Below are 15,400 nucleotides of genomic sequence, written 5' to 3'. Positions count from 1 at the left end.
TTCTCTAACTCCGGCGCCCTGCCTGCCGCCGGAGCTAGAGTGAACACTAACAACCACATGGTCCAGTGTCCCCCCCCAACCTGATTCAGAGAAAAGGATTCAATGGTAAGTAACCAAAAATCCCCTTTTCTAAGCTGCTGGTGCAGTAATTTGATGTCTTTGAAAAATATTACTATTGGGACTGGCTTTCCTCAGTGGCGAAATATAAGTAGACTAATAACTAACCATCCATCAGTCCTATGACTCTGTGACATGTTCTTTGTAGTTTTAGTATGTTTTATTATTGCTGCATCTATTAATTCATTTACAATGTTTTCTCCAAGCCCTACATAAATATTATGCAATGACTGTAAATGTTTCCTTTTCCTGTTCTCAGCTTTCAGATCTGTCAGATCTCCCAAAGAATGCATTTAGAATATTTTCAATACTTGTTGACTACTTATGTATTGAACACATTGATTATGCCTTGGAAATAGGATTAGTCGGTAAGATCCATTCTTCTTCTAATTTTATAGAATGTCAGAATAGGGAAGAGTATCCTGTGGTTTTAGCAGTTGAACTACAAATCCCAGCATGCCCAGCCAATTAGAAGCTTTATACCTCAATACACTTTTAGTAACAGCTAGAGGCTGAAAGGTGCCTTGGGCATTGCAGTGTATGTTTGTGACCAGTAATCTACTTCTACTGTATAGACCAGTGGTTCCCAAACTTTTATGAATCACGTCACCCTAGAGTATTGGCATTGTTTTCATGGCACCCCTAAGCCAAATGTTTGTTGTTGAGAAATTCAGAAAAAATAAATGATTAAGTAACTTGTGCTTACCTGTCTCTTAGGTTCAGCTATGTGGTAGTGGACAGGTTTGCGCTTCTTTGTGTCCACATATTAACATTACATTGACTAAATAATTTGATTGGGTGCTAGACCACCAACCTGAGGCACCCCTGGCACACAGTTTGGGAACCACTGGTATATATTATAATCATATTAGTACTGTTCTCAATTGTGACATATGTTTGAGAGTTATTCAATTGCTAACCAACACACATCTGGTTGTCATTTATTTAACTTAGTAAATATCTCTGTTACAGTCAGCAGCAAATCAGAAAATGCAAAGTTCATCCTAGTTTAAAGTAGAGATGTGCGCGGACCCCGATGTTTTGGCAAAACCACCCTCAAGTGTGTTGGTTCTTTTCTGTTTTGGATTTCTTGAAAATTGATTAAAAACAGCTAAAGTCATATATTTTGAACCTGCTTACAAGCAATACAAAACCAGAGATTTGTTTTTTAAATCCTAGTTCTGAACGTACAGTAGGCTAGAGCCGGGAATCTGTTCCACTCTGAACCCCAAAGTGATCCAAGTCAGCAATCGATTAGACTCAGAACCCCAAAGTTTTGTTGTGTGTGGTTTCAGCAAAACCGAACTGCACATCTCTAGTTTAAAGAGATGAATGTATGAGATGTGGGAAAGTTAATTTCCATATAATATATTTTTTGAAAACGACGTTGCAAAACTATAAACCAAATATACAAAAAATGGGTTGGGTATGATATCCCGGCTGTCAGGATGCCGCTGTTCAGAATATCGTCAGTGGCAGGCCGACAGCCAGAATACAGACACCCATTGGAACGCAAGGTAAGTTTTTTTTTTTTTTTTTTTTTTCCCTACCCTAATTAACCCTCCCCGTGCCTAAACCTAACCCCCTCTTCCAAGTGCCTAAACCTAACCTCCCCTTCCCAGCATGCTAGACCTAACCTCTCCCTCCCCACACCCTAATCCTAACCCTCCCTCCTGGTGCCTAACCCCCCCCTAATGCCTAAACCTAACCCCGCTACCTAACGCTACCCTACCTGTGCACCCCGATACTTACCATTCGGGATGCCGATGGTCAGGATACTGGTGCCAGGATCCCTACATGTCAGGATTTCGGCGCCGGTATTTAGACCGTCAGCATCCCGCACGCCAGGGTGCCTACTACATCCCCAAAAAATACCTCTGTAAACATTTGAGGTATGCTTAATTTAGCTTCTTACAATGCAATTGTGTCTTTCAAAATACTACTTAATAATCAGTATAATAATAAAACTTATTAAAAAGGGGCAGTATTATGTTGTATGGAAATTTTTGAAAATGACTGACTTATTTTTAAAATTAATTTAAACTGAAAATATTTGGTGTTGCCAAAAAAGAACATGTAGAACTACCAAGGGCTGTGGGGTCTGTACACTGGAAATGTCTTTTTAGATTGGATCTGTATCACTGCCCGAATATCTGCTGATCTTGGCATCACAGCGTTTGTCTTTACAGGGTACACTGGGGACCCAAAAAGTTAGGCTGAAATATTCAAATACAGCTGGCTTCGTGGGAAGCTTCTTTGACAAATTGTTTTAAATAGAAATTTACAATGTCAATAAAAATTCTAAGTACTTTTCCTGATTTATAAAATGATTAAAATACAAGTCTAAAATTATATATTTGCCATATATTATTTATGGTCTATACATAATGGTAAGCTTTTATTTTGATGCTTCAGTTGGTACATTTCTTTGATTCCACCCAAAAGTAATGCCGACTCTACAGCCCTGGAGGTACCTGTTGTCCCACGCAACTCTGTGCACAAGTCCCTAATCTGAACTGTATTACTAATATGGCACTAAAAGCTCCTTTATTCTAATAGCAAATTTATATTACTATGACTTTATGTTGATAGTATCAACTAAGTGGACAATGTATATTACATATGTTAGGAATAGAGTATTTAGCAAATATGTAGGCCTCGTTTATAATATGGGAGATATATTTTTTCTAAAGGATACTTTTTTGTCTTTCCAGCAATCCCTTCCCCTGACTCTAAGAATGCCAACCTCTATTTCTTTGATGTTGTACATCAGGCCAACACTATTTTCCATTTATTTGATAAACAATTCAATGATCATCTCATGCCTTTAATTAGGTGAGTGCCCTTTCTTCCTGTCATGTGGTGTGAGATATATTGATGTCATCTAGTTGGAACGCAATCATCTTTTCCCCCCTTTCTCTGCAGTTCTTCTCCGAAACTGACAGAATGTCTGCAGAAAAAGAAAGAGATCATCGAACAAATGGAAGTGAAGCTGGACACTGGTATAGACAGGTTAGAGAACACAGTGCAGTACTGTGCAGATTGTATAACTGAGGCAGGTGACCTGTGGTACCCCAAGTGCTCCAGAACTGCTGCCTCCTACATATCAGCGCATAGAACAGCTGGAGAGCTTAAGGGACGGTTTGCATGTGTAGAAATGTCTTTTCCTGTTTCATTTTGAGTGTTAGAGCCATATAGTGTTTACTTACAGGTCCTTTCATTGTGTACCAGATTGCAAGTTTGTCAAACTACTGTGTGTTGAGTGTTTCAGGGCATAAAATGTGCAGTCATTGTGCCATATCATTTACATAAATAAGAAATAAGAAGGGACCAGGAACTCTGGAAACCAATGAATGCACAAAGTTTATTTCTGTCCTTATTTATAAAGCTGTTTATGTCTTTATGATCCACAGTAAATGGTGTGCATTATTCTAATATCACTTATATATTATAATGCTGATGTACATTTCATTTATAGGGCCGATCTTGCAGTGAAATTCTGTGGTGTGTAAGGTAGCTAGGTTGATAGAATGACCCTTTTGTGTGTGAAGTTTGCCCACTTGCACAATGAATGAAGTGATGATGATCGGTTTACACCTTTCTAATTCTTGACTTTGTTTTATGAAAGGCATTTACCGACCTATCCAGTAGTCCAGTGTTTCCCGAATGATGCCCGCAAAGCACCCTAACAGTCCAGGTTTTAATGATATCCAAGCTTTAGCACCGATGGTTAAATCCAAATGATTGAGACACCAAATAAGCCACCTGTGCTCAAACATGAACATACTTAAAACCTGGACTGTTACGGTCCACTGCAAACCGTCCTCTATGCACCCCGTCGGTTTGAGTCTGTTTTATAAATTCCAGCCCTACTAGTTACCGCTGCACCCTCATTCTGTACTCTCCATGCAAGAGAGCACTGGGCTGTTACAGAGTCTCTCTTCCCGCATTCTCTAACAGGAGCAATGATGAGGAAAGCTGCTGATCTTAGAAGCCCAACCACTGTCCTGCTATTTGGACAGAGGAGTTTTTACTCTGTGATTTCAGATTAGAGAGATGAGAGAGAACCTGTTTGAGTTCCGCCAGCTCTATATCAAATAGGTTGCTATAATGGGAAGTACTCAACCTCACCTGATCACTTCAGTCATAACTTGGCCGTGAAGTTCTAGAATACTATAAAAGTTGGATAGAAAGAAATGTGTAGGTTTTTAGGTTTCTATGTTACTCTTGTGGAACACTCATTTTTGTTAAAAACAATAAAAAAATACCTATTTTTCTGATGTACCTACAGGACACTAAATTGTATGGTTGGTCAGATGAAGCAGATTTTGACTGCTGAGCAGAAAAAGACGGATTTCAAACCTGAGGATGAAAATAATGTATTAATTCAGTACACTAGTGTAAGTAACATTATGGTCGTCTTTTCTCTTGGTTCCAGGTAATTACTGTGATACTAAATCAGGGCAATTCCAGTAAAGAGTTATTTATAGCAACAAACAAGCCATTTTAAAGGAGCATTTCAGTTATTTACAGGAAGACAAAAAATATGAAAACATTAATATATAGATAGCTAGCTATATATAGATGAGTATATATTTAGTTGTGTTGTTAGATTCATGTGTTAGTTTATGGGTTAGTTAGAAAACTATTCATGCTATTGCTCCTTTACCTATAACTTCCTGGTCTTGCAAAAGGAGCATTCTTTTCCTACTGCAGTAGGTGGACGGTCAGTGGGAAATCCTCCATCGGTAGGTGTTCCATTGCTCAGCTCTTGCCTGCGGTTCATGTCTCCTTTTCTGATGAACCCGTCCTCGACCATCGGTTACTGAATAGATTGTGGGACTATGGTCTCCGAACTCTAGACTGTCCCCTGTGTTGCTGTTCAGGTTCTGTCCTTGACTCTGATTGTCTGACATGGCCTTAACACACCAATCTAATCGCTACAGCGTCTTCCTCTTTGACCAGTTCTCTTGTCTTAGGGCTCAGTCTTTTCACTTTTGTTTTTCATTTTATAGTCTTTAGAATGACCTAATCAAAAAGCATACTTTTACTATGTTAGTGAGTGCACCAATATGACTTCCCTTAGTCAGACTTAGATATAATAATACAATATAACGCCAACTACCTGCGTTCATGAAGCCATTAAGTATGCTTAACACATGCTACTACATTGATTTCTGTATGTGATGAATTAGGCAGAGCATTGTGTTTGTTGTGTTTTCTTCTGCTTGTGCAGTTAAAGGGGAGACAATCTTTGTCCTACTCATCCTACTCAAGATATATATTTTTCTACTGCTCTGCCCCTTCCGTTTGGATAGGATATTAGGAGAATAATTAATGAGAAATCCTACAAAATATACACACACACACATATATATATTTTTTTCATTTTTTTTGTGTGTATGACTTAAATGCAAGCGATGGGTACAAATGCAGAATTTGTGAATCTTAGACCGTTCACCTTTCTAACATAAATGATTACATTGTGACTAACCCACTTATTTACACACAGGCGTGCTCCAAAGTTTGTCTTTATGTGCGAAAACAAGTGGAAAAGATCCGTAATTCAATGGATGGGAAGAATGTGGACACCGTTCTTATGGAGCTGGGATTGCGCTTCCATCGTCTTATATACGAGCATCTGCAGCAGTTTTCATACAGCTCAATGGGAGGCATGCTCGCCATCTGCGATGTGGCGGAGTACAGAAAGTGCGCCAAGGAATTCAAGGTTTGTATTTAGCCAAAGACCACTGCCCTTATTTCTTCCACTACACGTTACAGCTTTCTGTCTGATTAGTTTATACTGATTGAGTATTTTGAGTTTAAAAAAACAACTTTAAAGTTTTTTTTATTATGACTGGTTTATAATAGTTTTCATTATTACCAATTTCTATCTACTTCTATTATTAATGTACTGTATGAATCTTTATTTGGACACAAATCAAACGCAGGCACTTGGATAATGTGGAAACAGGAGTGCATACCATAAAGGTGTGTGTGACCTCAGCTGTTATTGTGCCATGCAGTGTGTGCGGAACTGTACCAAGTAATGAATCCTGGCAGGCACCAACACAAGATGATTTATTACAATAGATGATATCCCCTTGATAGCTTGTTATCCCACTTAGCAATAGCATTGTGTAACAGGCATCCTACTGATTATTACTGACACAGCCATTTACAGATTCCATATTAATGTTACTTCAGTCATTCCAATGTTGCTCTATAGGCTATAAAGGGCCTTTACTAAAATGAGTGAAACATTTCTATATTTGCAAATATATTTTTTTCATTTCTTCGTACTGTTACAAGCTGGCAGTGATGAAGACGTTGCCACACAGCTTGAGCACAGAGCTACTGCAGTGATGTCCAATATGGCCACACACACATATGACCAAATTTGGACGAGGTCCACCTCCTCGGCCAGAGCTGCTGCATCACTTCTATCATGTCTATGGTTCCTTGTTGCAGTTGGAAGGTGCTTGCACAGATGCCAATAGCTTTTAACTTCCAACTTCATTTATCAATAATGATCCAATTGATTTTAATAGATTTTTATTGGGCATCACACTGGTATCAGGCTGCAATATTAATAGCAATATCATAGTGTGTTGTCTACAATAGACCTAATAATAACATAGTGTTTTTAGGCTCGAGCTTTAACCTCTGCTGGGATACTTGGTACCGAGTACTGAGACTTTATTAATTCATAATAGGAAGTGAAAAAAGAACTATTGCCATGAATATAATTTACTTGTTCCCTGTTGCAAAATAATACTGGTTTAATGATTAAATAAACAAATACACAGTGCTTAATAAAAGGTCTGTTTACCATTTCTAAGAATGTTTAATTGTCACACGTAAGAAGCAGCTTTATTAGGTTTCAAAAAGAGGTCGTACATTTACTTGTCTCCTCAAACATTTGAAGACCTGATCTTCTGCCTGCACCTGGTTTTAACCTTTAAAGTATCCGACTGATTTGCTGTTTTACTGTCACGTTGCAGATTCCTCTCGTGCTGCAGCTTTTCGATACCCTTCACTCCCTCTGTAACCTTCTGGTTGTGGCCCCGGATAACTTAAAGCAGGTTTGCTCTGGAGAGCAGCTGGCCAGCCTGGACAAGAACATCTTACACTCTTTTGTACAGCTAAGAGCGGACTACAGATCCTCACGCCTTGCCCGGCACTTTAGCTGAAGAGCTTACCACCGAGACGAATGTGTATCCGCCTATGCCAAGCCGTGGCTAGAAAATAGCACAGGAGCCCACTCCTTCGTACATAAAGGTTGCTTTACTCTCTACAGCGCAGTTACTCTGGCTTTAAACAGTAGCGCAGCCATATATAACTGCTCCTTCTGCCTCTGTCATCATAAGAGCATTTGTTAGGATGCGAAGATACAGTTAGGTGTGTTCTTAAAGTAGAGACAACACTCCTTTCATGTCTGTACTTTGAAAAGAGATTATTATTATTATTATTACAGTGGGTTATACTAATTGCCTGGTTGGCTAGCAAGTTATTTTTTAAAGGGACTAAAGTACTGCTTTTAAGTAGGGGAGGTGTTTTGCTTTCTTATTGTGTATTGTGATGCCATGACAGGTGATTTAATACCAAACCATAGTTGGTGTTTCAAGAGTTATATGTGAGCATTGTGGATACAAAATGTGTTATTCCTAGCTGGGCCTGGGAAAGGCATTCCACGAATGTTCTACCTTCAATACAATTACAATATATAACTTTTCTAATGACCATTGTTGACTTGCACTGATCTGAGATGTCCGTTTTGTTACATTTGGTGAACTGTTTCTCCTGTAAAAAAACAAACAAAAAAAAAAACCCCTTAACCTTGTGATTTTTCCCTCCTGACCCTTAAGAAAGCCAATTTAAATCTTACATATTCAGAACTGTGTTTTATCCAAAATTAAACTTAACTTATTTGTACAGAGCATAAAGCTAGATTAGTTCATCTAAATGACTAAGCGTTGGTCATTTTATATATGTATGTGTTTTGTTTGTTTACTGGTGATCTCCCAGCATTGACACATGATACAAATCTATTTTGATCAGTTGATTATTAAATTGCGGAATAGTGGTGTTGGTGTTCTTTCATCAAGGGTTTGTTCTTGGAACTGTACAGTATTTTCATTTTCAGATTTAACACAAGACTTTTTCCTTTAAATATTTTGCAAATAAACCGGTTGTTTCTCTATACAACTTGGGGGGATTGTAACTTCTGTGCACCTGTATTTTATGCTACCGTATTTTCCCATGTTATCTACAGGTCAGAATCCAGATAGGGAGCACAATTCTCCATCTGTGTAGAGCTCTAAAAGAGATGTACAATGAGAGACTCTATTTTCCTACGTTGGTCACGCGAGCATGTGCACCTAAAGCTCTGTCATTACTAACTGGCTAAGGATGAAGAGAGTAGGTTCACAAAACGGCAGTAAATATTTTATGCTGCAATGTGATTTTTTTTGTTTTCCCTAGTAATAAAAATGTCCAGGAAACCCAATCGCCCTAGCCATTCAATTAATGAATTTTATCATCATGAGCCAAAAGCAAAATAGTGGCATTCGTTTTATTGAATAACTAATTGACCTATAAACACAAAAGATTGGTAATCATTTATGCCATTCCCTGTTTGCCATACTAGCATGAGGTTACTTTTTGTTTTTCATCATACAATAATGACTGGGGGGGAGGGGTTTTCTGTCCCCTATTCGTTTGTATACATTGCCAGTAGCATTAACCGCAGATGAAACAGATAAAATATAAGCAATAAGCAACTGTTTAAAATCTGTGTAGCTAAACCCCACACTCCAAATTTGGTGGAGAGTGTGGGTTCGAAAGTTTAGAACTAGATGATAAAGTTGCTGGTACAGCTTTGTTTTATATATGGACACTTGCATTATTCAGAAAGAAATGTTGTGAAATTAAATATATAGAGTGCAGGAATCGAATGCTGTAATGCGTCCACAGGTCTGTGTCATACTACTTGGATTAAATATCCTTTTTATTGGCTTTAGTCCACAAAGCACTTAGCACAGTATTAGCTCTTATAATATGTATCTGAAGTACAGATAGTGACCACTGCCAGAACACGCTGTTTTGAGATGACATTTGAATATTTGTACCAAAAATAAAAATAAACGGATTGGTTAAACCACACAAAAAATGGTTAAAAGAGAACTCCACCTATATTATTTTTCCTCAATAACCTTGCCTTCACCAATTAATAAGAAAGAGGGGGTTCCATGATTGGAAGTCACATTGTGAAGCAGATACTCTCTCACAGGCAGCAGACATTGAAACCTGTTTCTTGCATAAGCAGCCGGGAGAAGTCTGAATGTACCCTGCAGCGTTCCATTATTTACTGTCCGCAATCAGATGCTTCCCATGCTAGAAATCACGATTGATGGGACTGACTAGCGGCGTCTCCCAAGCCACAGGACTCCTTGGGATTGAAGGTGGTGGCTAGAAAATACTTTAAGGGTGAGTTTCTAATGCTAAACCAATAATCTAAATTCTAAGCTACCTATCATGCATTGTGCCTTTCTCTCAGAGCAATGTGCAAGCCTATATATATATATATATATATATATATATTCACTTCCAACTTGGCTTTAATACTCTACTGAAATATAAGTTTTGGTTGCTCTTCAAGCATTGGCCAGAGGCAGATTATCTTCAAGCTAATGAATTTACCCATGATACAGCCATTGCATTGTTACAATATCAGTTTAAAGATGGTGGCACACTGCAATGTACTTGTATGGCACGGCTCCCTATTTGGTCGCAAATGAGAACTTTGATCATTATACCAGGCAGTGTTGCCTGTCAGTCAATGACCCATTGGCCGATGAGGGCTCAACCCAATAACATCCTTTCTCGTGCATGCAAATTCTTACCGGTTTTGTCCAAGATGACCACTTTGGCTATTAGAATTGCTGTGTGTGGTCACTTTGAGATGAATAAGTTTTGCTTTAATAACCATAAGACCTCTGCTGTGCCAATAATGTATAATACATACCACTACTTTGAAAATTAATGCTGCAACACTGACTACTATAAGGCTTGGGGACAGTGCTATTTGTGGTTATGGTTTAATTTGGTTATATGATCTCATTAGTTCCATCACTCCTTCGTTATTAGAGGGCTTCTAAATGATGGAATTTTTTTTTTTAGCAGCCTAAATTGAATCATTATTTCCCAAGGTACATATTATCCTCACACTCATCTCATCACTGGCTTCCTTCAGCTAATGTCAGATGCACTCTTTTATCTCCTAATAGATGGGAGAGTGGTAGTATAGCAGTGGCCTACCATCATGCAGCAACCCATCCCGTCTAGAGATATTGCCTCATAAACCCTGTTCTAGCAAAATTTAGACAAGAATCTCCATACGTCTATTACAGAAAAAAAAGCTACATTTGAATCAAACTGCAACAAAACATGATGGCATCACATTGAAGTTAGTCTTCCTAATCAAGGTGATCTGTTGCTATGGTGATTGGAATACAAACCTAAGCTAAACCTACAGTACATTATACAATTATCCAGTATTATGCACATTTGGAATGCAGAAATCAATGCTGTTAATTGATATTTCTTCTTCCTCCATAGGGGACACAGGCTTTACGCTGGATATAGGTTGGAGTCTGGGCACCACATAGTTAATGCTTGTTCACCACAGCCCAGGTTCCTCCTATACCCCGCTCCCAGCCACAGACACTTCAGTTTGCCATAGCTTCTGCCCGGCAGGTGTCGGACTTGAGCGCATTGTCCTGTCGCTCTCCATTTCTACTCTCATAAGGACAGAGCTGTCCTTTGAACACGACTAGGCTATCTTCCTAAAGTTGTTTGCAGGTTCCACAAGAATCAAGAGATTGTGGTTCTTTCTTTCCAGATTCCGGATTCTTCACCGGAGGAGACCACCTTGGATGTTGTGCCAGCTCTCCGGATTTATGGGGACAGGACAAAGGATTTTAAAATAGTCTTTGGTAGAATTTCCAATATTAACATTCAAATAGAGTCCAGGATGAAAAATGTGGAAAAAATGGATATGTACTAGTAACACATTACAGGAAATAAGGTCCGGACTTAAATCCGAATGGGAACAATTGCATACCTCCAAACAAGTCCAGGTCTCTTTAATTGTCCTTATGGATACCCACTAGTCACAGCACCTGTGACTAGTGGGTATCCATAAGGACGACTACAGAGACCTGGACTTGTTAGGAGGTATGCAGTTGTTCCCATTCGGATTTGTCTGGACCTTATTTCCTGTAATGTGTTACTAGTACATATCCATTTTTTCCACATTTTTCATCCTGGACTCTATTTGAATATTTCCAATATTAAAATTCAAATAAAGACTATTTTAATATATATTTTTACATTCTTCAGTTGGTAGTAAAAATATTGTTGATTTTTGATGAATCTCCGTGTGTGACATGTGACAAAGTGTTTACAAGTATAAAGAAACCTTGATGTGTGGATCCCAACCATCTGAGATGCGAGTTTAAGTACGCCTCATATTGTTTACTTTGTGTGACTTGAAGTGGTGAACCTTTTCCAAAGAAACCATTATGTGTTTTGTCATCGTACCACTTATATGAGTTTTTGGTACGCCAAAAATTTGGAGGACATTGGTGGCAAGGCCCTTTCCTTTCTGTTTGGTATATACAGGGGATTATATAAGCACTGTTCCCACTATCAACTCAAGGGGACATATTCATTTGATTTATCAGTACTTCACATTATGTGGGTTTTTTTCTCATTTTTTTTGCATATCCATTTCCACAACATGGCGTCACTTTAAAATGAGAGGAAGGAGTTGCTTAGACTGATTGTAAAAAACATTTCCTTGGTTTTGGACCATTTTTTTGGTTTGTTAGTATCCACCTGTTAAGATTCACCTGTGTGTATCACCTTTTATCCTCTCCTTATTGTATTTACAGGTTGAGTCTCCCATATCCGTAATTCTATTATCTGAAATATTCCAAAAACCTAAGTATTTTGTGGCAGCGATGATGTGACCTGACGTTATGATGTCACAGATCAATGACACCCGCATTACCCACTCCTGCCGCACATGCCAGGCCTCACATGATACCTGCCGGACTCCACCCGACGGATCCCTCGCGACACTCATCGGACACCCCCGCAGCACACGCCAAGCCTCCTGTAACACCTGCCGGACCCCTCCGCTGCACACGCCAGGCCTCCTGTGACATCTCCCGGAGCCCCACCCCCCGCAAGGTGTTCTGAAAACCGAAATTATCCGAAATGCTCCTGGTCCCGAGCATTTCGGGTATGGGAGGACTCAACCTGTATAGTATATTGTTTAACCTGATTGGATAGGATTTTAGGAGTGGAATTGGGCTAATACGGTGTGTGCGCCAGAGTTCAACTTATCGATTTCATTGAAGGACAAAGGACTTGCATAGGACAGATGGTCTTTGTTCAGTATGCCTATCACAAATGGGGCTGGCCAGATGGATCCGTTTGACTATTCGCCTCGCTTATGCTGTGGCAGACCTGCCCTGTCTGTGGCTCATTCTACCCAGTTGGTGGGAACTTCATGGGCAATGCGACGTGGTGCTTCTGTGGAGCAGCTGTGTAAGGCAGCCACGTGTTCCTCTGCCAATATGTTTCTGAAGTTCTATTCCTTTGACATCTTTGCATACCCTGATGCGGTTTTTGGGCAAAGAGTTCTCAGCGCAGCAAAGGAGTGTCCATATAAGCGTAAAGCCTGTGTCCCCTATGGAGGAAGAAGAAAAGGAGATTTATGTGTATTATATTAAATCCTTTTCTTCGATTCCACAGGGGACATAGGGCGCCCACTTTGACGCACCTGTCTTGTGTGGTTCTTTGCTCTGCTTCCAGTTCTCCTCTTCACATCTTCTGTGTGTTTGGAGTGCGTGTTGGTCTTCCTTCTCCTCCTTCTTTCTCCTTGCCTTAGGCTTACTAACTTAACTGAAGTGCCTCTGGCTGGGAGCGGGTATAGGGGGAGGGGGGAGCCTGGGCTGTGGTGAATAAGTGTTAACTATGTGGTACCCAGACTCCAACACACCAAGTTATACCAAGCGTTAAAGCCTGTGCCCTCTATGGAATTGTAGAAAAGGATTTAACAGGTAAGCACATAAATCTCCTTTTCCATTTCTTTTATCTTTCCTATTAAATCATAATTCAATTTTGTTACATGCTCTTACCATCTACATGAGCTTTAAGGTAAGGTATGGGTGGCACCAGAAATGTGACCTAAAATGTCACATCAGTAATATTTATTTACCAATACTTCAGCCCAGGGTTCTTATTGGGGAAGAACGAATGCTAGAAAAGGCTGAGTACAGTCTATATGTAGAAACTTTGGTGGAATATAGATTTGGTCATACTTGGTGTCATTATTCCTTCAGAAAGTTTTTGTTTTCTTACTATGTACCACTACTATTACAAAATCCTGTAACATCCTTTGTCACAATCTGTTATTATTCTGGTTTCATGATACTTGGTTATATGGAACATATGTTCAGCCACTGTTCCCCTCCCTATCACCGCTTAGTCTGTTGTAAGGATTCATCCCATACTTTATGTGCAGTGTCAGCCAATGCAACTTATAAGAGGTCTCAAGTGGAAGGCCACGTTCTATTGAATTAGGCTGGATTGAAAGAGTTGAGCTGCGGTGGCTGCCTCTACTTGTGCCACTGTGTAGATTGGCTTCCAGAGACCAGTAATGTGGGGGTTGTGGGGCACAAACTAACCCACAAGAAAGATTTTATCTTTGGCTATTAACTGTCAAATATTTTAATAACTACCAAAAGTCTGTGCATTTGTTTAACGAAAGAAAGTGCTCGTTTGACAACTTTAACATTGTAAAATATTTGACCTGAGTTGTGATCTCACAGATCACAGGAGGATACAGGGCCTGATTCAGACCCGGTCGCAAGCGATGAGCGCTCGCAACCGGGTCGATTGTGGCCCAGAGCGCATGCGCACTATGGAGCCGGCTCCGACGTGCGCATATGTGAGGCGCTCCGTCGTGCGCATGCGTGAGACCCGGATAGCGACGGGCACTTCATCGCTCCAGGTCTCGCAACAAAGGGGGCGAGCTGTCGATGGTGAGTAACAGCTCGCCCCCTTTGGTGGGCGGGCCAGGGGTGTTGCTGCTCAAAAGGAGGCGTTCCCATGAGAACGCCTGTCGTTTGGGGGTGGCCCCACGGACATCACAAGTGATGTTAGAGGAGAGCTTCCGGCTCTGTTAGAGCCGAAAGTTCTCTGGGGCTTGCGGCCACGAGACCCTACCACAAGGGTCTCGTCGCAAGCCCGATGGTCTTGACCATCGCGACCATCATCATGGCCACTCGCTGTAGCTGTGGGTGGTCACCCACAGCTATGCGAGCGGCCAGCAGGCCGTTCTAAAAAACAAAAGCCCGGCCCTGATTCAGAGCGAGCGCTCTGTCAGAGTGACCGGGTCTGAATCAGGGCCACAGTACACACGTTCCGCTTCATTGGACCCGATCAAAGTGGAACTTTTCATTTTATATAAACTTTATGTAGTGAGGCAGAATAGGACGGGAGACAGGTCTGAAAAAGGGAAGGTTTGTCCAAAAGTGGACAGTTCATGTCCTTGCTAAGTGAATAACACCAACTCAGTTATGTTTGCAGGATATGTGCACTGCATAGTTTTACATAGTTGATTGGGACTATTGGGGTCATTTTAATTTGAGATGTCCCCATCGTTATGAGAGTCTAATATAATTTCCTCCACACTCTCTAAATAGATTTATCATTTTCAAAAGACATTGTCAGCTTTGAATGTAGCTCTTACTTACAAAAGGGAGAGAGAACCTTCTATTGACATCTAAATATTTTGATCTATTTTTTAAATGTGGTAGAGCCTCACTGTTGTGATCACACAAGACAAATGGCTGGATTTGTTTACCTTTTTTTAATATAAATTCAACTTGCATCTTTTCTGAAATATTTAGTCAAATTAGAAACACAATGTATTTAACTGTTAGGCAACAGGTTGAGATAAAAGCTGAATGGTCTTGTATTTCACAGCAGTATATTTTGTACTTTTTGTTTTGAATCCTATTTTACAGTTGTATAAAATGAATGGATCACTGTATGGTTTCTTATTATATTTAGCTATTATGTTTTTAATTTTTTTTGTGCAATATCTCATTTTGCCTTCTAAAAGGGCAGCAACAAAACTGTACAATAACTGTTTGCAGTTTTGACATGTAACATTTCCTATCAATAAATACATTTTTATGTTCTC

General features: G+C 39.9%; 1 protein-coding gene across 1 annotated transcript in view; it reads left to right on the top strand.

Moving 5' to 3' along the window:
- EXOC5 (exocyst complex component 5) overlaps window positions 1-8,203 on the top strand; it is a 73,387-nt gene extending 65,184 nt beyond the window's left edge. The window contains exons 13-18 of the mRNA XM_088461599.1: window positions 377-485; window positions 2,832-2,952; window positions 3,043-3,129; window positions 4,409-4,517; window positions 5,630-5,845; window positions 7,122-8,203. Of these exons, the coding sequence (XP_088317725.1) occupies window positions 377-485; window positions 2,832-2,952; window positions 3,043-3,129; window positions 4,409-4,517; window positions 5,630-5,845; window positions 7,122-7,310 (831 nt within the window). The 3' untranslated portion in view covers window positions 7,311-8,203. The remainder of the gene's footprint in view (window positions 1-376; window positions 486-2,831; window positions 2,953-3,042; window positions 3,130-4,408; window positions 4,518-5,629; window positions 5,846-7,121) is intronic.
- The last annotated feature ends 7,197 nt before the right edge of the window (window positions 8,204-15,400 follow it).

This window comes from Taudactylus pleione, unplaced genomic scaffold (genome assembly GCF_031769625.1).
Source record: "Taudactylus pleione unplaced genomic scaffold, aTauple2 ptg001075l, whole genome shotgun sequence".
NCBI classification, from domain to species: Eukaryota; Metazoa; Chordata; class Amphibia; order Anura; family Myobatrachidae; genus Taudactylus; species Taudactylus pleione.
Note: the sequence above shows the minus strand (reverse complement) of the source record. Positions and strands in the feature narration are given on the sequence as shown.